Raw genomic sequence first — 25,089 nt, 5'->3', positions numbered from 1 at the left:
ATGGGGTCCCTTCTCGGTGGCCTCGTCTCGAAGAGAAGCGAAGCTGCTGGTGCAAAGAAAAGGCGCTATCGTAGTCACAGAGGAAGGAACAGGAGCGCATTTCCCGGATGCCCCGATGCTGTATTTTCCTGAAAATCCCCACGAACGATCCCGGTCTCCCCCGCCGCTCTCCCGGCCCGGGGCGGGCACGGGGCGGGGCCGCGGGCGCACGTGACAGGGCGGGTGCCATGGCGGGCGCGGGGGCGGCGCGCGGCAGTCCAGAGCTGGCCGGGGCCGCGGGGCTGCCGGGCCGGGCGGAGCAGCAGCGCCCGGAGCCACAGCCGAGAGCCGCCGCGATGCCGTCCGTGGCCTCCTACGAGAGCCTGGTGCACGCCGTGTCCGGCGCCGTGGTGAGCGAGCGGGCGGGGGGCGCGGGGCTCGGCGGGCGGAGCGGCCGTGCCGGCCTGGCGGGGGGCGCGGGCCGCCCGCAGCCTTTGTTCGGCCGGGACGGGCCAGGGAACCGGCCGGGGCTTGGCCAGGCTGGAGGCCGGGCCTGAGCAGCCGGAGCCGCCTCTGAGGCAGCGGGAGCTGCAGGGAGCTGCCCCTCAGAAAGCCGGAGCGGGGCATCCCTTCAGTAAGCTGAGGCAGAGGGGCAGCAGCTCAGCGGTGCGATCCCAGAGCCGCGCCAAGCATCGCCCTCCTGCCGCGGCCCCGTACGTGCTCGGGAGCTGCGGAGGGTGAGGCAGCTCTCGGCTGCTGATCGAAATGTAAAGCGGGCACAGAGCAGCAGGAGGAGGTTTGTGTCGGTCACTGAATTTAATTTTTCATGTGGCGCTTGTAAATTAAAAAGTCGCATTTAATTTATGTAGATTTCCTCGTGTGCCCAGCCCTTGAATTATTCTTTTCAGAATGCTAGCTCTAAAAAGTAAATCAGACTTCTGCTTCCAAGAGGTTAAGAATTTTAGTGCATGTAGTATGTTGGATTGGGCATACTGATGGCTAGAAAGAACTCCTCGTGTCTCCTGTAGGATGAAAGTTGCTAAATGTTATTGAACGATAAACATTGGAACAGGCTGCCCAGGGAGGTCATGGAGTCTCCCTCTCTGGGGACATTCAGAACCCACCTGGATGCATTCCTATGTCACCTGCTCTGGGTGACACTGCTTTGCTGTGGGGGGGTTAGACTGGGTCATCTCCAGGGGCTCCTTCCAACCGTGACAATTCAGTGATTCTGTTATAAAGGCTGATTCTAAAAAGAAAAACAAGGCTTTAAGGGATGTTTTGGTTTTATTATAAATAAACACAAGATTTTTGTGTGCTCTTTAAATTGTTTTAAGTCTGCTTACTTAAACATCAAAGGCAGTGGGGATTTTGTTTCCACTTTCAAAAACTGGAGCTTTCTCAAATGACCTCATTATTGAAATACTACCCATTTCCCTCTTGCTGGCTTCTGCAGAACTCAGTGATACTTTCTAGACCTTGCTGTTAACTTCTCCCTTCAAATACAGATTGCTGTAATCAGGCTGTGCCCCTGAACAAAGTTTGTGGTGTGAACCAAGCTTATAAATCCAGCCATAGACTCAGAACTGTGTTGAGCTAACGCATCAGAAGCACATGTCAGACCACAACATGGTAACTTTTGTTTGTATTCTGATATACCTTCTAGGCAACCTAGTCAAATTTGAGATGAAGGAATAGTTTTGTGAACAGTAAAAAAATAACCAACACAAAACAGTGCTTGATTTCCTGTGAACTTTAATTGAATTACATAAGTATTCTTTAACGCTGCATATAGCTACAACATAATCTTCCTGTTGCAAAAGCTGTAGGGGTGAGAATTTTATGGGAGTATTATAGAGCAGTCAGGCTGCTTCATTGGGTGAATGGTGGCTGAAAAATAGCAGTTAAACTTTTTTATATGTTTCACATTTTTTGTTATTGCTATTTTTTACAAATCCAAGCTTCAGGCTGTGGTCCTGCATGCATCTTTTTGGCAGCAGTCACCTCAGGCCATTTATTCTGGCCACCTCTTGGCTACTGCAGAGTTGTTTATTGGGTGCTGTGACTGGTCAGTGAACTGATGTGACTGAAGCAGTAGCCCAGTGGAAAAAGTAGTTTTTCAGCCAGATTAGTTTCTGTGTCTGCATCGTTGTGTAGTGCCCAGAAAGTTATGCCACCAGATTGGAGGAGGCAGGGGTGCAAATACAGTTGACCAAGAGCCTGGGATTACACGGACCGGCCTGTACCTGTCCCTGTGATTATTCAGTGGTAATGTGACTTGGCAAGCTACCGAGATCCAGTGCTGACAGGGTGTGGGGGGAAGGCTGACAGTGAGGCCTCACCCTTCCAGCAGTGCAGGGTAATACATGGCAGCATGTGCTCTGCACTCACTAGTATAATTTTACCTGCTGGTCTCAATGCAGTTTAGCAAGGAATATCTGAGTCCCTCTTGAGAGCTTTTGTTATTGGGGAAAGGACTGGTCCTGCTTATCCCTCTTTTCCTTTCTTCTAGCCATGAAATCCTGTCTCTTCCCTATGATGCTTCTGGCAGCCTCCTCATCATGTAGTTGAGTTGTTCCAAACCTAGGAGAAAAGTAACTTGGCTTTTCTATTTCCCTCAATTTAGCAAAAGAAGGGGAGAGGGTACAAATTGTTTTATATGTGCAATGATCTGTTAAGTCAGTTTAGTTGTCTCATTACATTCCCTTGAACAATAGTTCCATATAAGTTTTACCCCAGTTTGCCAGTCAAGCACTGGAACAGGCTGCTGAGAGAGTTGGTCAGTGCCCCACGCCTCTCAGTGTTTGAGGCATTTGGGAAGTGCACTTAAGGTGCTTTAGCTGTTGGTCAGCCTTGAAGTGGGGTGAGGGCAGCAGGACTGGGTGATCATTGCAGATCCTTTCCAGCTGAAACAGACTGTTCTGTGTCTTGTGGCCACACATCCATTGTGTCCAGTGTGACACTACCTGACTAGGGTGCATTAATCCACTTGCTGTCCAGCTGGGTACATGGTAGGTGAGAATGATACAACACAGGACAAGTACATGGGAGAGCAGAATGAACTGTTTTGGCAAGAGCCCAAATGAAATGGGTTAAAATAACCAGGTAATTGTGGCCAAGTCTTACATATGCTACCTAGTGTTACAAAAACTGGAGAAACTTCAACCCAGAATTGTTTTAGTGTGGAAACGCCACCAGAAAATGAATCCTCTGTTGCTGGTTGTAGAGCTAGGTCCAAGCAGCCTGCTGAGGAGCTGGGGTATTTCCAGAGGCAAAGCTCACTTAAATGTATGGCGTAAGACGGCTGTAGAAGAGCTCAAGTCACACTGTGCACTGTAGTTTAAACACAGCATTGAGTGACTTTGCTGTATCCCAGACCTTCCCACCATCTAAACAGTTTGCATGGCTGCTAATAGAAGAGGTTCCACAGCTTTAGCAGCCACCTGATGCATGGGAAACAGGTTTACACCAAGCCAGGGCCTTTTTGAGGCTAACAGGAGGTAGAGGAAGTTCAATGTTTATTTTCTGATGCCGCTAGATCAACTTTCAGGCTTCAAAAACTTTCTCTTTTGGCAAAAAGCTTTTAATGGTTTTAATTTTAGCTTGATCTAATGCAAGAGAAAAATAACCCTCTTTTGTAAGTATGGGACAAAAATGTGTTATGTGTGGAGTTTATCCCCTTTTTAAACTTACTCAGCAGACTATTTGTGGGCAAGAAGCAAAGAGTTACAAAAGTCTAGTAGGCACTGTATAAGCAACTGATACACTATGCAGCCAGTTTATTTTGTTTTTCAGGGCAGTATGACTGCAATGACTGTATTTTTTCCTTTGGATACAGCTAGACTTAGACTTCAGGGTAAGTGTCAAAATCTAGTTTCTTTGTACAATGGCATTTCTGTTCATCCTGGCCTGGGCACTTGGAAGGGTGGTTGTAGAGGGGGTGTTCTACATGAACAGGAGTCTTACTTGTGTCACAGTAACACTGTTTTTCTAGCTAAAGGTAATACTTCCTTTTGAAAGTTGGGCAACCATTTAATTAGCTGAAAAGTCTATGTGCTCTGTGGCTTTTAAATTATTATCTAAGACCAAAGACAAAAACAAAGATGCAAGATTGCATAGGATAATGTTTGTGTGTTGTTTTTGGCTGCTGAGAACACTTCGAAATGCAGGGGCAATATAATGAAAAACAAAATTATTCTGAGGATGGTTTAAAGGGAAAATCCAGGGTGAGAATTGGGATTAGGAATATCTAATGTTTACAGAAATGCATCTGGAATATGAACTGTGTTCTGAAACTCTATCTTCTAAAGTCTCAGACTCAGCAAGCATTTTAGAACTATGGCTAAAGCTCTGTTAAGAACTGGAGGCAGATTATCAGCCAGGTTGTCAGAAGAATGTGGTTGAGAAATGAATAGCTTTCAGTGCAGGAAGAGACTGCTTTGCTAAGGTTTAGCTGTTCACAGATGAGCTGTAGGAGATTGCTCTGCTACTGGTGCTAATCTGATGTCCAAGGAATGATTTTGAGAGCAGTTAGGCAGGCCCAATTCTAGCCCTCTGCCTAAGGGGAACCTACTTTCAGTTCATGTTGCAACTATTAGGAACTGGTGACTATAGATACTCTGGAGCACAACAGAACCTGTCAGTCTGAGGAAGAGTGAAAAAAGGAAGTAGTCTTACCTAGCAAATGAAAATAAGGAGAAATAGGGTATTTCTATCCTTTATGAGGAAGAAGAAACGTATATTCAGAATTGCAAGGATAAGGACTTGAAAAAGAGTGCTAAAATGTTGAATAATCTAAAAGTTTGATTGTTTTGCTTTCCAGTTGATGAGAAACGGAAGTCAAAGACAACACCAGCTGTCCTTTTGGAAATAATCAAAGAGGAAGGCCTGTGAGTAGATACTGATTTTCTGTTTGTCTTCATGGAGATAAGCTCTAAAACTAATTTGAATATGCTTTTGAAGTGGAACACGTAGCCTGTATCTGTGTGGACAGATTTTTATTCCAAATTGAAATGTCTCCACACAAGTGTGATATGACTTGCATAATCTTATGTGTTCATCTTTAGCTAACTAGGATTAACTTTCTTGAGCACCTTATGCAATTGATCTGTTCAGTGATGTAACTGTGCCTTCATTAGTGAGGTAGCTGTGCCCCCTCAGAAATGCAAATGTACCTTCATATACCTGATCAACCAGCTTTGTCTGTCTGGATTCTTGGGTGTGTCAATTTCTCAATAACCAAGATGAAACTCCTGGATAACTGAGCCACTTTCAAGAGAACTCAGACATGTTTCCCAGTTGGAAGGTTTTTATTTTCTCCTAAGCATGTGGAAGTAAACAACACATGACACTTTATGCTGGTGGGATTCAACATCTGTCTAAAAACAGTTAACTTTCAGCTGTGCTGTGCTTTAGTATTTGTCATAGGCTGAGCTGAGTTGGCTGGGAAAAACAGTTTTATGCCTGTCCTTGTTAGAAGTATGTTCCTAACAGAATCCCTGGAACTCCTAAGTAGACTGGTGCTTCCAAGACATTAAAGCTGATGAAAGTTTAACTTGGCCCATAATGCTGTGTCACCTTTGAACTTGGGCAGATGTATGCATGAGGAGTTCTCTGCCAGCTGATCTCTCTTGTTCACATTCCCACATTACCTCTGTAACATGAGGGTGGCAAGTAAACTTCAATTAAAAAAAAAAAGAAAGAAAAAAGTAAAAAAGAAAAATGAAGTAATTAACCAAGGTGGAAAGACTGCAAAAGTGATCATCCTACTTTGCTTGTGAAAGAGAAAAATCAGGAGCTCTGGCAAAAGAGGAACATTGCTTCTTCCAAAGGTATTGGGAAGGCCTGGCACAGCAATGGTTCTAATTTAGAGAAGTGTCTGAAGTAACAAAAAAAAAGTCCAAACAGCAACAAATCTGAAACATAATGTGAGATCATAAACATCTTGTTCACATTAGCTTGTAGAGTCTTGTCTCATTACTATACTTTTGTGAGACTGCTTTTCTCATCTAGATAAAGCAAATAGGCTGAGCTAAAGGACTTGCTGCAGAAGTTTATCAGACAGCTTCTTCCCTGCGCTTCCATCCTTTTCTAAGTGATCTGAAAGGTGTTCACTAGTGTACACCAAGCTTTTCTCAAGGTTGCAGTGAATCGTGGATGCTACTACTGACAACTTAAGTAATTAAAATAAACTCATGGGGTTTGTTTTAGTTTCATATTTTGTACTACAAGATGTTTCATTTGAAAATCATCAGAAGTCATTCTTAATAAATCAGTCAAGCCCAAACTAACACTCAGTTAGAGGACATAAACCTTAGAGGATGTTTCTCTCTTTCTTTTCCAGCACAGAAGAGATAGGTAATGTAAGAATTGTTGTAATTTAGCTTATGAATAACTGTATAGTCAGTTAATTTGTAACTGTATTGTTAGCTAAGCCTGTAACTTCAGAAGCAGTTGTAACAATAAGATGTATTCCCAACTATGTGTGAGGGAGGAGCACTCGATGGATTTGAGATGAAAAAGAAGCATTTACATTTTAAGCAAAGTCAGATGTGGTGTTTACCAGGCTTGCATCTTTTACAGTCTAATTGGAGATCATTAAATTCTACATACTCCCAGTATTTAATGAATTCTTAAGAGCCTCTATAGTTACTGCTGTTGGGGTAATTTTTTATGCTTTTAACATGATACCAGCTCTCTGCCTGTTCTGTGCAACTCCAGGTGTGTATCCATATCTTTTTTTGGATGTGTTGTAGAACATGTTGGGAATGTAGGACAGCTGTTGAAGTGTCCCTGTTTTACAGGATCATCAGGCCTGTCAGAGAAGGGAGCTTTGTTAGGCAGATGTTACGAAATCATTCCTAAATCAAGACAGGTTTAGATGATAATTCAGTTTTTTGTCTGTGATTAATCTAGTTAAATTTAACTAGGTAGTGTCTTTTTCTTACTTACCTGACTGATTTGCCCTAGATTTTACAGTAAGGCATTTGTTAGAAATTCTTCCCACCTGTGTATCTTCTGTCCCCAGGTTGCATCCTTTGCCAAACTCTCCTAGGAGGAGTATATGAATTTCAGTAACTAGTCTTCAGTTTTTAAATTTTATGTGAGAATCCAGATACTTTTTTTCCTTACTCAGGAGTTAAGTATGGTTTTTTACCATTGCTGATAAAGACATATCTAGGTAGTAATTCCTGTAGTACACAGCATTGTATCTCTGGGATCCTCCACCGCAGCATAAAATCAGCCAGATCAGCCACATAAATACTTCACTGATTCTTACTGTGACTTTTTGTTCTCCATTAGGTTGGCACCATATCGAGGATGGTTTCCTGTTATCTCCAGCCTTTGCTGCTCCAATTTTGTTTATTTTTATACGTTTAATAGTCTTAAAGCCCTCTGGGTCAAAGGTCAGCATTCAACCACTGGAAAAGACTTGGTTCTTGGGGTTGTTGCAGGTAAAACTTTAAAATCTTCTTGTTGTCAAGAATGTACTTTTGGTATATTCTATCTAATGATTTTCTTTATGAAGTCCTTTGGAGGCCACACTGAGTGCTCACCCCTCCCACTGGTATGCAGACCTGCTTCTTTCTGATTGCTCCTCTGTGTCATCCCTGCCTCCTAAGGAGATGCATAAACCATTCCTGTTGTGAATTCTGGCACAAAGCACAGTGCTTTTGTGGCTTAGGATGATATTTTTGTCTGATGTGGTGCTTACCAGGTATCTAACCATCTGCACAAAGATGCTGAAGACAAGTGGCAGGGAGAGGTGATAGTTGAGTTTTTTCCAGAGGAAAAGATACATGCCAATTCTGAATTAATTTTAATTACAGTAAGAAATTTTAATGTAAGCATTTGGGTGTCAGTTTCCAAATGTGATTTTGGGTTGTCACCTGAAAGTGACAGGAAGTTCCTAGATATATGCAGGTCCAGTGGGACCATATGCTCTTTTATTCTGTCCTCTTATGTGAATGCTGCAGTGTCTTCTTTGAAGGGATGATAACATTCGTGACTTTTCTAGCACACCCAATGTGAAAAGTTACCACTGTGGGCTTTGTGTTTGCTAATGATATTCTTCAGCGACTATTGCTCATGCAAATGCATAGAATCAAGCTGATTAAAAAAAAAAAAAACAACCTGTAAAAAAGACCCCCCTTGGGTTTGGGGTTTTTTGGGGGGTTGGGGAGGTGATGGTAGTTTCTTATACTTTCAATGTAGATATAATGACTGAATAGCTGGTGAAAGTAAGTAAGGAAGGAAATTCTTAAGCTGGCTATATGTCTGTGGTAAAATTCCATATATTTTGGAACAAGGGCTGTAGGAATTAGGGTATTGTCTCGGTCCCTCTGGGAGCCTCTCAGGAACCCTCGGCCAGTCCCGAGTCGGCAGACACCAGGGGGGCACCTCGACACGGCCGACAGCGGGGAGACACTCTCCCGTGCCCCGAGGGTACTGAGGGCACCTAGGCTAGTTGCCTTTGCAGCAGAAGGGACACCAGAGACATCAGTAGAACATAAAGGGCTGACTCTTAGCAGGGGTTAATCCAAGGTTTATTCTAGGAGTCCCAAAGGAGCTCCTGCCCCTCAGGGGGCCTCCTGCCCAGAGCCCCGGGAGATGTGCCAAGGTTACATTTAAAGGGAGGTGGAAACCAAGAGTAGATAACATTTTACTAACCAATAAGTGACGCTAAGGGATGGGTGCTGGGGGATAGACATTTAGGACAGCGTATGGGGCAAGGCTTGGGGGGCTGACCCCTGGCCTCTGGCTAATTACTCCACGACCTGGACCGAAGCTTCTAGATGGAGGTGGTGGGATGCTGAATGATTGACAGAGCCAGGGTGGGGGCTTGGGGATGATCTCATCAGGGAGAGGGATAACACAGGTAAAGGGAGGTGAGTACAGTCTGGGATAAACCATTTGGGAAAAATATGGGGATGCAAAACAAAACTACTTCAAAGTATTACAAAGTCTAAAAACGCACTACAACAGGGTATGAATTATCATTTACTTTTCCCATATGCTGTGTTGGTTTTATTCCCTCTTCCTACCAGAAATTTCACTAGCATGCGAATCAGGGGGAGAAAAGGGGATAAGAAAACATTTGAAATCTTCTTTTTCATGCTGATTTTCTTTATGCTGTGTTTTGCATTAGGAGTAGTGAATGTACTCCTGACCACCCCTCTCTGGGTAGTGAACACACGCCTGAAGCTGCAGGGAGCAAAATTCAGAAATGAAGACATCGTACCAACCAATTACAGAGGCATAATAGGTAAGCACCTATTGTTGTCTTCAACCAAAGAGAAGTTCATGAAGTGAAATGTATCAAGGACTTTGAAGACTTTTGTTCCTGTAACCGGTGTCACCCTCTAATCTCTATGCTACTCTGTCACTTTGCAGTCATTGAGCTTTACAGGAAACTGGACTTGGCTATTTGTGATGGTAATTAAGGGTTTGCAGTGTGCACTCATGTAACTAAAATATCTTTTGCAGGGGCAGATATGTTATCATACAGATAATGGAGCAGTAGTGAGCCCCGTGAAGTGGTAGCTGGGAGTCTGAGTTTGGACAGACAGTCTGAAAATTAAACTTCACTCACATACTCAGGCTGTCCTTCTTTTAAAACCAACCAACTAAATAACATTACTGCCATTTTGAAGAAGGTTTGGAAGACCTTAATGTGGATTCCACACTTGTAAAAAAGAGGAGGCTGCCTGAGCAGATGATTAGTTTTGTGTATGTTAATGGTGATGCAAACAAGAACCTTCTTTGTCACTACCTTTCTGTTAACTTCTGGATTAAAATGGAAGTTTAATTAAAAATACTTGCATAAAGGACTGCTGTGGATTTTTATTCACTTCAAATATTAAGCTTTAAGAGTAACTTCTCATAACTTTTATATCCAGAGTTTTGTACTCAAAATAGTAATGATTTTTTTCCTCACCTTTTGTCTTAGATGCCTTTCATCAAATAGTCCGAGATGAAGGAGTCTTAGCTCTGTGGAATGGTACTTTCCCCTCCTTGCTGCTGGTCTTCAATCCTGCCATACAGTTTATGTTTTATGAAGGCTTTAAACGAAAGCTTTTGAAAAAGCAGCTGCAAGTGAGTATGTTTTGAGGCCAGATGTTGAACATCCTCTGTTACAAGACAGGTTTTTTGGTATGCATCTTTTGAATATGGGTTTGGTTTTGGTTCTAGTATTTTCAAGTGGTTTTTTGAATTAGTTTGTCTTAAAAGGGTTCAGCATCATGAAATGAGACAGGAATCTTTCATGTCCCTAGGGAAGAGATTCCTGTAATTAATTCTTCTATCTGTAAAATAGAACTGAACCTCTTCTCCAGATTTTCTTGCATACATTCACAGGTCTTGATTAAAAGTAGAGATTTCAATTTTAATGTATATTTTATAAGTATTTACTTGCTGACTGTTTTAAAGTGTGCTTTTAACCCTTTTTGCAGTAAATAATAACCTTTTTTTTTCTTGAAGACCTCAAATTTTCAATGTAATTTTTCTAGGGATGGACACTAGAATTAAACGTAGCATTGCAGCCATTCTTTCCTGATTTTCTAAATAGAAGTGCAATCCCTTTTCTGTCCCTGCTTTATACTGCTCTTCTTTTTCCTTTTTCTTTTTCCTTGTCTATATCAGGTCTAGAATCTCAGCTGAACTCATGTTCCTTTTATGTTCCAGCGATCTGGAAAGCATTTGTATTACATTTTCAGATAATATCATAACATATGTTTAAAATGCTTTGCTGTTCATTTGTGATTTTAGAATGTCAGGTTATACCAGCATGTTACCGAGCCATCTTGTTTTTCCCCAAGACACAGTGAGATGATTTTTACATCATCAATGAGGCTTAGGTTTTTTACTGTCTTTAGTTAATACTGCAGCTGTAGCAGCCTATTTGTGCCTGATGGATCTACTCCGTTACATTATGCACATTTTTTGAATGATGAGCTTAGCTTCCATCTGCATTGTTATTTTCTTGTTGGCTAATAACATACTTATTTATGTATTTATTTCTTGTGTTTCTTTTAAATTACTTAGTTCCACCTTAAATTAGGACATTTCTTTGTCCATGATCAGTGAAGAGGGGATATAATTTTTTTCCAGCTAGGAATGGTAATTTTTATTTTGAAAAACATTTTTCTTCCTATTTGGTCGTTTCCTGGTTGTCCTAAATATAGCAGGTTGACCTTTTTAAAAATGTGCATGTGTAAGTGTATTTTTGATTGCAATCAATATATTTTAGAATATATTTTGAGTGTATTTTGATATGGGCATCTACTTATGTTCAGTGATTAATCCACACTGTTAGACTGAGATGCGCTGTAATCAGCATAGGCTGTAACAATGTATTTGGTGCATCCTGGAGCAGTGTGAGCTTTGGAGCTGAGGGCGGGCTTCAGCAGGGGTTCTTAAGTAAAAACGGATGAGATTTTTAGCCTATGGCATCAAGACTAAAATTCTGCCTGGGAGTGTAGTGATTATGTCTCAGGAATACAGAGTGATGTTCAAGGAACCTTTCGCTGTCACCTTTTCACAAGCGCTGTATGACTTTTTGGTTTCACTGTTGCAAGAACTGAGAAGCTTATTGATTGATGGTATGTTTAAATGATACTTCCTTATCTTTTGTCTACTCTTGGTGCTTTGAAGGGGTCTAATTGTATGGCCTTATATCAACAGTAGTCTAGTTATATTGAGAAATGCAAAAACAGGTGGAATTGACAAATAAGATGTGGTGAAGTAAGTTAGTTGAACTGTAACCAACTCTTTAAAATGAGAAGACCCTGAGATTTCATGAAATCTTTATGCCAAAGATCCTTAGATAATCTGGTAGCAGGTACCAGTACAGAATCCCCAAATACAAATGGGTAATTGGTTTTTTTGGTATTATGTGGAAGTAAATTTGTTCTTTATCTATTGAACAGCTCACATCTTTGGATGCTTTTGTCATTGGTGCAATAGCCAAAGCAGTTGCCACCACCCTCACTTATCCTCTGCAGACAGTACAGTCAATTCTGCGGGTAAGTAATCATTTCATTTCATGGCAACTCTGCCTCTGATGTGGTCTGTATCAAGCAAGCCTTGTTTTTATTTGTATTAATGGACCCATTGTTTTGGGAGGCATTTTTCCCAATGCAGGTCACTGATTAGAATGGCTTTCCTCTTTGGTTTTGACTGAGCTTGATATACTGGTGCACATTTGTTTCAAGTTGCTGGTAGGATTGCCAGTGTATTGTATTGGTACAGTGTCCCACAGAAGCTGATGCATTGTACTGCTTTTAGGCACTACAAAAATGTACATTTACTTCTTGGAATATAAATGGAAAATGTGTCAAGTGGGAAGTTAAAATTAAATCTTCTAAAACCAGTCTGTTTGCAGATGACCTTTTTTTTGAGAAAAAAGTTCTATTCATAGGTTTTGTTGTTCAGATGATGGTCTGACCTTGTCAGTGTCCAGAATGTGATTCATCAGGGGAAGCTGAGCTCCCTCATAAATAATACCTTTAACCACTTGCCTGGCCATGTAGGCTAATTGTAGTGGTAATGGAAGCACTTGCATTTATTCTGACTTGCAATTTGTACATAGGCTGGATAATGCTGCTGCCCTCAGCGTGTACCAATATTGTTATAATATTGACACGAGACAAAACTGGGGAGTAGGAGGGAAGGACACCTGGCCATGTGTAAGCATATTGTACTTTAATTTGTGTGTTTTAAACTCTGTAGCAGTTAAATATTAATAAGTGTGTTCACATGAAATATGTTTTCCTAAGTAAGGAGGAGCCTTGACTTGCCTCTACAGTAAAGCCATTGTGTATGTTCTAAATCTTGGACAAATTTGGAGAATGAGTTGAATTGCTGAAAACAAGCTTTCCATGCTAAGAGTATCACTTTTCAGACCTCCCTAATAAGGGAATTTTCATGTTAATTGTTCATCTGGAAAAAGTAATTTTCAAGCAAGTTTTGTAATAATTTGTAACTCTCTAATTAGAGTGTAATAAATTTATCTTGATTTTTGGTAACCTGTGAAAAGGTAGTTAGGATGCTATATTTCAAAGCAAGAGGATTTGAATATACTTACTATGTAATTTTTATCAGCAGTCATCTTTTCTGAAGTTTTCATAATTTTTGATCAGCTGAACTGGTGCTTTCTTTCAATGCCTTATCCTGTTTTAACAGCCTGGACACCTCTCAGTAGTAGCTAAACTAACAGTACAGACTTCTGTTACTCGAGTGGCAGATACAGAAAAACATTTAAGCAAAAATAGGTCTGTTTGGATAAGTTGCAACATCAGTCTGTTTTTAATTTGTGATGCTCCTGTTTCCTCCTGGTGTGAAGGAGAGCTGGAAGGAAAGTTGGAGTGCTCTGTTTTAGCCTGAGCATTGCACAGCAGTGCAGGTTTCATGGGGCTGCAGAACAGCTTCAGCCCTCATTCTTTTCCATGGTTCCTACAGAAGTGGTTACAGTCTTGAGGCTTCATGTTTTTTGTCAGCATTTAGCTTTTTGAGCAGAATTCTTCTGACTCTTGATGACAGTGTAAAAAGAAAAAAAAAAAATCCAGTGCCAGTCCATCTTCTCCCTGTGATGATGGGAAACACAAGGACCCTGTCTCTAGCTCTGCAGTCACTAGGGGTGACTTCTGTCTCTTTGCTGTATGAAAGAATAGCCAGGAGCCCTGAACACATCTGTTGAGGACAGCAAAAATGTATGTCTGTGACATCTGTGCTGTCCGGTTCACACTTGCAATATTTTGTGATGTGTTTTCTAATCTAAAGTCGGCATTGTTCTAGTTGATGAAGTTTTTGTCACTCACACTAAGTGATGTTAAAAAAGAAGGTTATAAGTAAAGGCTTAGTATTTGCAGAACTAATATTCTGCATTAAAGAAAAATGCAGATGTTTTTTAAAACAATTTTAGCAGATTTGCACACAAACTAACATGAGCTCAATATAATTCATATAAACTTACACATTGTAGCTAAGTTCCCTCATCAAACTAGTACAGAACTTTTTTTCCCTTTTAACCTTAAACCTTTGGAAACTTACTCTTTTTTAGAACTTATTGGGGATCTTTGTAATAAAGTCTCTACACCTTTGCTTTCAACTCTTTGACACAGTTCTCTTCTTACTGTCATATAATGAACAGTTATCCTGTGTAATTGACAGTGGTGGCAGCTTTGCCATTTGGTATGTCCTTCTCTCAGTCATTAAAACTATGTGACACTGGTGTTACTCATTATGCAGTGAAACTGTTCTTTGGCCTATGTGTCAGTAAAGAGCAGATAAATTAAATTTGCCTGTGGAGGTACAGCAATACTATTAATGTTCTCAGTGATCCCAGAAGAAAAAGTTCTCTTTAAAATGGAAGTCTTTTTTCTCTGTCATAGAGAATGCTAATCCCTTTGGGAAGTCTTCTGCAGTAAACACTGAAGTGTTAACATCCTAGTGAAAAATTAATAATTTTCTTCTCTCTTAATGACCCTCTGTAGTACAAAAATTGTCCAGTGGTGGAGAAAAAAGGAGAATGAGGCACCTAATGGTGGTATAGTGTGGAAACCTATGTGTAATCTGGGCAGTGACTGACACTGGACCTTGGAACCTAGTTAGCAATTTTTGGGGGGTGTGTCTGAGTCTGTGACAATAGTTCTTAACATTGATTTGTCAATATCAAATGGGTAGTTGCTGATGAAAAGATTGTGGATTTTGAATGTATATTTACCTAATAACAGGAGATTTCCACTAGCATTCTGTTGCTGCTGTTTCCTCCCAAGTTATTAAAACACATAGTAAAGGAACCTCTGTCATCCTAGCATTCTCTTAAAATTTCTGAGCTGCCTAAATCAGCTGGCATACTTTACCTACTGTCAATGGAAATTTCTTACACATAAAAAATAGCAGTTGCCTCAACATGTTATGGGAAAAACTCATCCAACATGCAGTTATTCAAGTTCACCATTCTTCTGAAGCTTAATACAGTCTTCAAAAGCTGTTAGGCTGTGCTGTTACAAATACAAGTGTACCAACACTCCTATATTAATAATTCATACCTACAGCTTGCTGGCAGTACTATCAACCTGTATCAGATAAAAGTATCAATGAATGCTTGAAAAGGAGTTGCTGAAATTGCTAGTTTAACTCTACAGGAACAGCTGTCATGCCTATTGAAAACCAGCTTGGGCATAAGCAAGTGTAGTGAGTAAAAAAGAAATATTATTTAGGCCAGGTAGGTAGATGAAACAATTTTGAATTCTTCCACAGCGGTTCACACATAAGTGCTCCAAGACCATTGCTGGGCAGATAAATTGTGTGCTTGACTATGCAGTTTCAATGTAGTAATGATTTGCAGATGTGTGAGGGTCTAAATCTTTGTGAAGTGAAAGCTGAGAAAGCCAGAAAGAACTTGCTTTGAGTGTCATATCCCTACTAAGACTCTGCAAATTATGCTATTGAGATCTTGAAAACTTCCTCCAGAGCAACTGAAAGAGAGGAAATATTTGTTAGAATCCATTTTAAAACCAAACCAAATTACAGTAGTATGTACAGTTTGCAGTGTGAGCTTTGGCCTCTGTTCTCTGCTGGTAGTTATGTAATGTGGAAAATGTTTAAAGAGATTTAGGGTAGGCTCTCCAGATTTCTTGCATGTATGGTGTTCTCTGCCAAGCACAGAGAGGAAGTAGTACATCAAAATACTCTTCCTTTTTTTCAGTTTGGACGTCACAGGTTGAACCCAGAGAACCGAACACTGGGCAGTCTTAGAAATGTTCTTTACCTTCTTCAACAGAGAGTGAGGTGAGCTTTCCCATTTTATTTCTCCTCCCATGATAGAGAAGACTGGAATATTACTAATATTGTGAAAATGTTGCTGGGTCTGGATTTTGTTTCCTTTTGCCTCCCTTAAACTCGACATTTGAGTCAACCTGGTTTTTGTAAAATATTATAGAGTAAGCCCACAAACCCAGATTCTCCTAAATGTCTGTACAATAAGTGACATCAAGGATACATAGGGATACTAATTCATTTCACCTCTCAACTTGAAAAGAAGCAGGTTTCTTGCACAAAAGACCTTAAATTTCTGCAGAATTTTTTCTTTAAAATATTACTAAACATAGCTGTCTTAAGGTCAAGAATAGGTTTAAGATTCCTGCAGTTGGTCATTAACTTGTGATATTGATTCTTCTTTGTAGTGTACTGATTTACTTACAGAAAGCTATCCATGCTTGTTTTCTTGTTTTTTTCTCCTCCTTAGGCGTTTTGGGTTAGTGGGACTCTACAAAGGCCTTGAAGCAAAGCTCCTGCAGACAGTCCTTACTGCTGCTCTCATGTTTCTGGTGTATGAGAAACTGACTGCAGCAACCTTCACAGTCATGGGATTAAAGCACTCGCGCAGACATTGAGGAGGAGCCTATGCCAAAGATTCTGGGGTCCAGAAAACACATTCCATTTCTGAGACCTGGCTGGGTAAACAAAGGGCCCTCACTTTCTCTGCTTCTCTTTTTAGCCACCTTTATCTCCAGTATTTGGAGAAATCTGGAATATGCTCTATAGGACCTGTTGCCGCGAATTCATGGATAGCCCATTCCCTGTTGTTCTGTGTACTCACCGTGTTAAGAAAAAAAACTGAGATCTTATTTAAGCACTTGACATGAAATTTAAACTATTATGTGATTTGGTTACTTGGTTGATATTCCTGGCAAGAATTACTATCTCTCACTATACTTTCTTCTTTGCCCTCAAATTGTCCTCAACTATTCTTGTATCTTTATCTTCTGTCAGCAGCTGGTGGAGCTGGTTTTGTGTTATTTTCCTTGACCTGTGTTTGTCACTTCATATTTGGTTCATTAAAATAATTCATGAAGAATAACATTTTTGGCATGGTTTTCTTTTACCTGTAAGTATGTTTGTGGCACAGGATCTGATGTTGTCCCAAATACCTGGTGGTGAGGTCTCTGAACTGCTGGAATGGATATTACAAGTGAGCATGCAATCTGTCTTCTTGAATCCAGCTATTTTGAATGCAGATACTGGCTAGATTGGAGGAAGATAACCTCTTGCTTTTTTGACCGGAGTCCCTCAAGCTGCCTCAAGAAAATGGGCTTGCTACAGAAATACATGCAGTTTTGTGACCTTATTCTTTGTGAGAATATGTGAATTCACACCATGTTCTTATGTATAGGGGGCACTGCTTCAGAAGTGCTATGCCTGCTCAAAAATGTGCTTTGTTTATTTTTCCACTGGTATTCCCAGACCAAAGCCTAAAATGTGTATGTTCTTTTTGCATAGTTTGGTCAGTATTCCTAGACCCTAAAATCCAAATTAAATTGTGCTCTGTCAGTTGTTAAATTGGCAGTAGGATTGTTCTGAAGAACAGTTTCCTATTTGAAGTATTGAAAAATTTCATGGCAGTTTTAACACCAAGAATGTCTAGAAGGGGGAGAACACTTGAATGCTGCAGGAAATAGGTAAATGAATTGCAAAATGGCACCTGCTTCTGGAGTCTGAATTGAGTCCATTTTAAGAATGAAATTGTAAAATAATTCTGCAGATAATGTCTTTTGAATAAGTGCCTTTACACCAATTACTTCTTTTAAGAGTATTGAGAGTATCTGTGCAAGAAGAATGCTCTTAATTCAATGCTGGTTGACTTTCAGTCCAAGTAGGATTTACATAGACAAGCAAGAATAAAAAAGTGTAATGAGCTATAATTATACTTTGTTAAAGGATGAAAGTGAAAGCTTGGAGACCTCACTACTGGAAAAGAATGAATCACAATTCTGAAAATTTCAGTGAAAATACTTTTTTTTTAGTGAAATGAGGTGCCATGTGGAAAGGTACTCTGCTGTCTTTTGGGTGTTTTTAATCAGAAATTTGGAATTGGTAGTATGGCTCTTGATAAGCTGCCTCACCTCGAAATTCCAGCTGTCAGAATCATTGTGGGGAAGCGGAGTGGTTCTCGTGCCAGTCTGGCTGAAATCTGCGTGGCTGCCGGGAGCTGGAGTTCAGCGCCTTGAACCTTTCTGCTCTGTGGCATGAGGGAGCAATTCCTGCAGAAGTATTTTTCTGGTTGCTCTACCTGTAAGAAGAAACTAAATGCTTGCTAGCATTTACTAGCCAAAAAATACTTGTCTACCTGCCAGTGTGGATTCAAAGGGATAAAGTATTTCCTTTTTGCAGAAAAGCAGAATACAGAAGCCCTGTGTGAAAGTGTGCTGGTCTTGGCTGTGTCTGACATTCTGCCCTAATCTCTCTACTTGGCTCTGCTGACCAATTGTAATGAAACAGTTTCATAAAGGAGTGAAAGCAAAAGTTACTGAAGCTGGGAGCATCTCCAGTTTTCTTTTCATGGTTGACCTGTAGCATTTAAAACTTCTTTTGCTTCTGGATTCTCTGGTATTGATTCAGACATTAAACTGAAATAACTGAAAACCAACTTAACCTTGTGTGACTGAGCCAAAATGCAAATGGTTGAGGAATTGTTAAGTCATTTATTCAATTGGCAGGCAAATGTCCATGTTGCAGCTGGTACCTCTACCTAAGTTTTCTCAGATGTAGTTTGAACAGATGATGGCATTTCTGTTAGACTGCCTAAAACTATTTCAGCCTTGGTGAGTATTTTTGACATTAAAAAAATCCATAATTTATCAAAGCAAACTATGAGAGACTATTTTTAATCTTGGTACTTGAGTTGTAATTCATTCTTGGTGGATAAATACTGTCCAGAAATGAAAACTAAATAAAATAATTCTATTCTAGTTTAAAATACATTTACATAAATTGTCATTTCCTGCTGTCTCTCTCATAAGCAAATAACAGCTTATTTAGGGGGTGTTGTAAAGACATATAATCCAGCTAATCTGGCTCTGTGGATTTGTTATTTCACTAGAGAAAAATAGTTGGCAAACTAATGACATAGTTGCCATCAAACAGCACAAAGCCTACAAGTGTTCCTTTAGACACAGGTGGCTCCCAATGGACATGGTTGTGGCAGTGAAAGCTGGAGATGGACCATGGAGGCAGAGTGTGAGGTGGTGTGGCAGAAGCAGCTCTAGGCACAAGCACCTGCAGTGACAGCCTTGGCTGCCAGTGCTCTGCACTTCTGCTGTGCAGCAGTAGTAACTGTTCCATCCAAAAATTGTGTAAATTAATTTCTAGAGGACTTAACAGAAAATATTTTAATCTTCAGATGAAAAACAGATCTTCTCCCTAATTTTTAATGCTATTTTTCAGAGATGAGAGAAAGGAACAATGATTACAAAGGAGAGCAGCAGAGAGGATCGTCTGTCTTAGCAGAGTTCTGTCATGGGTGATTCTGTCCTTGGCTCAGTTTAGGAGATTTAAATTTAATCCTGTGCTCTTCTTTCTCTTTCCCACCTCACACTTTGACTGAAGGTAGGAAGCTCCTGTGGCATCTTAGAGATTGCAAAGCAAGTGGCTTCATAAATTCTGCTCCAATTTGTATTCCAAACCATGTTTCTTGCAATTATAGGTTTCCTGCATGGTAGGACAGTATTTAACACATTTTGGCTTATCCACTAAAGTTATTTGTGTGTGTATATATATCTTGTGTGTGTGTGTATATATATCTCAATGTATCATATAATAGAAATGCTATTCACTAAGCCTCAGGAGGATGACAACTGATAGGGTATAATGTGTTCTTTTTGTTTTACGTAATGTTGAATTGCTGAGTATTTGCTGCCAGAGCTGGCTGTACTTTGCTGGAAGAGTCTCTCCATCAAATGATTTTCTGGCTGCACTGAAGAAAGTTATTAAAACCTGAAAGCTGGTGCATACCCTTTGGGGGAGGAAAAACAGGATTTACCTCCAGTCTGACCAAGAGGAATAGAGCTCGCTGTGCTGCAAAGCTTCTTGTCCAGATTAATTCGTCTTTACACGTCTTACTGCTCACCTGCTGAGGAAGGAAAAGGGGCTGTGCTGACCCTGCTCCTTGCTGGACTTTTGTAGCTAAGGCAGGTAAACACCATCCATTCAGAGGAAAAAACAGGTGAGCTTTCAAACTGGGATATTCCTTGCACAGGCATCTGTTGGAAAAGGTATTCCTTGCCATCAGTGGAGTTATTTTTACACCACATGTCAAAAATATTTCTTAGCAGGTGAGCATGGGGCAGGAGAGCACAGGGCTGTGGGAGAGAGGGAGCTATATAGGAGACCCATAGTGTTTATGCCCGTTGTTGGGGTTTATGTCTTCTCTTTTTTTTTTTTTTTAATCAATATGATTCACATAAAGAAGAATGAGGATGACATGATGAGGAACATGAGTATTAAACCAGTTGTTTTTAGGTAATTGTTTATTCACTTAATCTAAAAAGCTGAATTCTGTGTCTGCAAAGGGTACTTTGTGGGCATTATAAACCTCTCTCTGCCTCTTCACAGCAGAAACAGAGAGGTTTTAGGGCATGGTTTGATGGTCTGTGTGGGCTGAAGAGGCCTCTTCAAAGCAAGTTTTCCTGGTACAGAGAGGGGCCAGGTCCACCTCTTGCAAAAATAAAGCTGTGCATGACTGCATGGTCTGTACAGGGCTGTTGAAGCTGACCTAGTGTAAAACTTTACTAGTGTGTAACATCATCTATAGCTTACATAATATTCATGGCTTACAGGTCTTGATAGCACTAGATAAAAGGATAGCTTTAGGATTCAATGAGCAACAGCAAAAGAACTTTTATGAACTGGCACTGCACCAAGCAATAAACTGCCTGCTAGAGAGTTATTTTAACTTCTTGATTCTTCCTTTGCTTTGTGTTTAAAATAAAGGAACTCCAGAACGTTTTGGAAAATGATAATTAAAAAGAGATCACCTTTCTATTTGGTGGACAACATTTTTCTCTGCTGTCTGTAGCAATGTAGTGCATTTGTCAGAGCAGCCTGAAGCACAGCACAGCCACTTCAAGGTAGGGGGCAGAAGCTTGTGCAAAGATGGATTTATTTCTGTCCTCTGCAGTTTGGGAAATTATCCTCCAGCTACTGCAGCTGGAAGAGAGGGAAGAGCAAGAATTTGGTAGTGGTCCAGATCAGAAAGCCCACAAGACAACAGTGTCCCCATAATTTGCAGCAATGGAAATGTGAAGTGATAACAAGGCCAGAATCTACCTGTGAGAGATTCTCCAGCACATTACCAGATCCTGGTCTAGCACTTGCACAGTGGAGCCCAGCTCGTGGGGGTGCTATTGCAGCAGCAATCAACCAAACACCTCACACCCCCAGCTCAGCTGTACCAGTGCTGAGAGGCTTCATTTTAACAATCCCTGACTGAAATTTTGGGTGTATATTCTTCTGGAGCTGGAATGGTCTGGATAGTCAGGGGGTTTCCTTGAATACCCCTTTACTCAGCGCTTTTCATTTGCTGTGTTGCTTTCTATGACTTTTCAAACCAGCTGAAGAAAATAATAGGTGTGTCTAGGTTGCTGGGATTTGCATTTGGGTTTGCTGCCAAAATTGCATAAGGCATTTAGAAAGTCCCCCAAAGTGGCAATATGCCAGACTGAGGATGAAAGCGACTTTCAAGGCACAGACAGTTACTGCGCACATTGGGAACAGCACCTCACAGAAGCAGATTTTAACTACAGGGAAAGCCTCTTAACAATGTTGTATTTGTAGCTTTATCTCTAATGCCAAAGGCCAGATTGACTCACACGTGCTGGGCTCAGGAATCTGTATGCAGAAGGTGCCTGGGATCAGCCCAGGGTTATCCATAGAAAACCCATTTTTCTGGCTGCAGCCAGTGCTCAGTGCTCATGGGGGGGTTGCAGTTGTTGGTGCCTGTGATCTGGCTGTCGTCACAGCACACGTCGGTCTTAAAATTAGTAACAGCTAATCTCTGCTGTACTCTCACATCCACATATGGAGGTTGAGGTTGGGGCTTTTTCCCCAATAGGATTTATTTTGAATTAGAGACAAATGCTGGCCAGGCTTTAGCTGGCTTCGCTGTGGATTTCTTGCTGAAAATTGTCAGTTTACAATTCTTGGCTTGGCCTTTCTGACCTTCATCTGTGATGGGCAGAAGATTTCAGCTTGTCTGGGTGGATTCAAGATGTGCTGGGACCTCCCCTAATTGTTTCATTGTCTCAGCCGAGTGGTGGCACATCAAGGCCCAGAGCTGCTGTTTTGAACAAAAAATATTTCCTTTGTCCTGTTGTTTTGGGAAGTTCATTGTTCTTTTAATGTCCCTGAGGAGTCATGGTGACTTGTTGATGTGAAGGTTTTATGAAGTGCTGTCTTTCATGAGTGCTGATGTGAGAAAACTAATTTGATGGATTTTTCTCATTATCTTTCCTCATGCACATGTCCATGTAGTCCCAAGCCTCAGAGTCACCTGCTGCATACAAAACAAATATCTTCATTTCTTTTGAATTATTTCTCCTAGGCTTGCTTTGTGGCCATGAATCAAGAATACTTTGACACCACTGTTTTCCAGTTTTGAAATTCCCAGGATTACAGAAGGCAATGTATGACAGTTTTGTATTTTTTTCACATGACAACCTTTTATTTTAGTCTTTCCATAATATTTTGAAAGATACAAATTGGAAATTTCATATGATGCTTTCAAAACTCTCAAAGTATTTATCAAGAATAAAGCAGAGTGTTCCAAGAACATTGAAACATTGTGTTTAGTGGATATACTTAGTGTTTGCGGGATATAATGGGAAAAATTTCTATTTTCCTCCTAAGCAGGGAAGAGGACAAAAAACAATGGAGAAAGAATTCAGTAAGATTTTTTTCCTCATTGCTTTTCTCTAGAACAAATACGTGTAAGTTTTTTCTAAAGTTGAAGGAGAAACATTCATGGAAGCCTTGTAGCTCCTGTGTGCAAGATGCTAACTGCTCCTGTAGCGTGTCACAAGCTTTCATATTTTTAAAAACTATGAATATTCATATATATAAAAACGATATTAATTCGTGAAGCTCAACACCCTGAAGCTCAGTAACCTATCTCATTCCCCTTCTCCATGCCAAGTCTGTTTGATTCCTGCGGAGTCAGAAGGGGCTGAAGCCGCGGGGCAGTGCCGGTAATGATTTGCATTTTCGGGCTGTTCTGGTTTCGGTGGCGTTTGGTGTGCGGCCGGGGCAGACACCAGGAGGTGGCAGCCAAGCCCCGCTGCCCTGCCTCGCTCTCCCTGCTGCCGGGAGCCCAAGCAGAGGGACTTTCTGTGAGCCGAAAGAAATCTAATTACAGTCGGAAGGTTTGGAACTTCTGCCTGGAGAGAGAGCACGCCAGGAGCTGGGAAGGAGGAGAGGGCCAATGCCATTCTGTGTAGCAAAATTCTATTTCCTTGCTGGGTGGTGGTGGGTGCTTGCACTTGGTTTATGCTGTGTGTGTCCAATGCTGCTGGTACACATTATTGAGGTAAATTTTTTTCCTTGGTGTCATTATAGCATTACAGTGAATTAAAACCTTAGGTGAACCTCAGGCCTTTGTTTCAATACAGGCAAAATTTTTGTTTGTTGCCATGTCAGAACATTAATGAATTGAATATGCTGCCTATTGCCTTGAATGCTGCTGGGAAAAAATAAAAATAAAAAAAATTCTAGTTTGAGAAATAGATGTTGAATCAAAGTGAGAGACTGTTTGGTGGGAAGAAAAAAAACCAGACAAGTGGTGGGTTTCAATACAAGACATTTCAGAGGGGAAAGTGAAATCCATGGAGTTACATGAAATGGAAAAATGAGGTTGCAAGAAGGAAGGATTTATAATGTGATTGTCACAAAAGGTTGTCTGAATTCAGGCCACCCCAGGGATGTGATGGGATGATATTTCCACATTGCTGCCACCAACACTAAAACCTGCCACTGTCATGTTTATTTCATATATTTGACATGATTCAGTGAGACAAAGTGAATTACTTAGGCTGACAAAAGTAGATATTGTGTGAATGTTGGCATTTTGCCTGTGTTTCTTACTAGCACTTGGCTGAAAGATGTCACCAAATAATTTCATGGTGCCTCCAACATCCATTTCAGATTTCAGTCTCTGCTTTCTGGTTTGTGCAACTGAGTCCCTGCCAATGACTTGAGCCTTGAGCCATCCTTCCTCTGCCCAGCTACAACTTCCCCCAGCTCTCCTCCTGCCTGTATATACTCCTCCTTTTCTCCTGAGGAGTAACTTTCCAGTTGCATTAGAAGGTCAAAGGTAAATGACAGAATGTGGCCAGATCTCTGTGGAAAACACACTTTTTCAGTTATGAAAGCCTGTATGGTTTATAGAGTGGCTGTAGTTGCTGACTTCCTCTGTTTGAGGTGACAAAGACTTCAAAGCACTGTGTTAAGGAAAGACTCTTTGCAACAAGAGCTGTTCCAGGCAGCCACCTCTGCAGTTGCTTTCAGAGAGGAATTCAGGTTAGTTTCCACGGGGCAGTGATTGAATATTCTATACACTGGAAGAAATGGGGAGGAAAAGTCAAAGTGAACAAAACAATGACCTTGGACTGCTTTTTTCTGTCCTGACAGACCACAATGCTCTGTCATTTTCTCTTAATAGAAAGAAGTGTGAGGTTCTGGAAGGCAAAGGAAGGGCAAAATGATGTAGCTGAGGAAGGACATGCTTGTCAAAAGGCTCCTTTGCAGCACTGCTCTACAAACATAATTAATGTTAAACCAGCATTAATGAATCTTGACTGTCTCTTCCCAGCTGCTGGAGCAGCTAGTGTGATGTATGATGTGACACCTGAGCATGAAGCTCATCTTTCTAATGCCACACAAAATGCCATCCAACTGCCCTTGGCAGGGGATGGCAGGAGCTGTGGCCTGTGGTGTGAGGATGATGGGTCCCAGTAAGTGACTGATGGCTGTGTGTGAGCTGGGCCATGCCGTTTAGAGGGTTGCAGGCATTGTCCAGCATCCACCCTCTCTACAAAATGCAGCACAGGGCATACAGTGCAGTTTGCTCCACGTGAAGAGACCATGAGTAGCTCCTCAAGAAGGTCTGGGGGCCAGCAAACTCAACAGTGTGGGCTCTGGGATCTTCCAGCTGTCTTAGTGGGGTTCAGATCATGTTGTAAACCTTTCTCAGGTGTCTCATGCTGACTAGAAAAGGGAACATGTGCTTGATTTTACAGCAAATTGTGGTCTTTCTGTTTGTTTCACCTGCAAAATGGG

General features: G+C 41.1%; 1 protein-coding gene across 1 annotated transcript; it reads left to right on the top strand.

Annotated features, from left to right (window-relative positions):
* Positions 1-214: 214 nt before the first annotated feature.
* On the top strand, positions 215-16,843 carry SLC25A17 (solute carrier family 25 member 17). Its single transcript, XM_030960666.1, has 9 exons — positions 215-389; positions 3,775-3,835; positions 4,802-4,868; positions 7,282-7,433; positions 9,128-9,244; positions 9,929-10,074; positions 11,907-12,002; positions 15,689-15,771; positions 16,229-16,843. The coding sequence occupies exons 1-9, from the start codon at positions 228-230 to the stop codon at positions 16,374-16,376; spliced, it is 1,032 nt and encodes a 343-aa protein (XP_030816526.1). The 5' UTR covers positions 215-227; the 3' UTR covers positions 16,377-16,843.
* The last annotated feature ends 8,246 nt before the right edge of the window (positions 16,844-25,089 follow it).

This window comes from Camarhynchus parvulus, chromosome 1A, assembly GCF_901933205.1.
Source record: "Camarhynchus parvulus chromosome 1A, STF_HiC, whole genome shotgun sequence".
NCBI lineage: Eukaryota > Metazoa > Chordata > Aves > Passeriformes > Thraupidae > Camarhynchus > Camarhynchus parvulus.
Note: the sequence above shows the minus strand (reverse complement) of the source record. Positions and strands in the feature narration are given on the sequence as shown.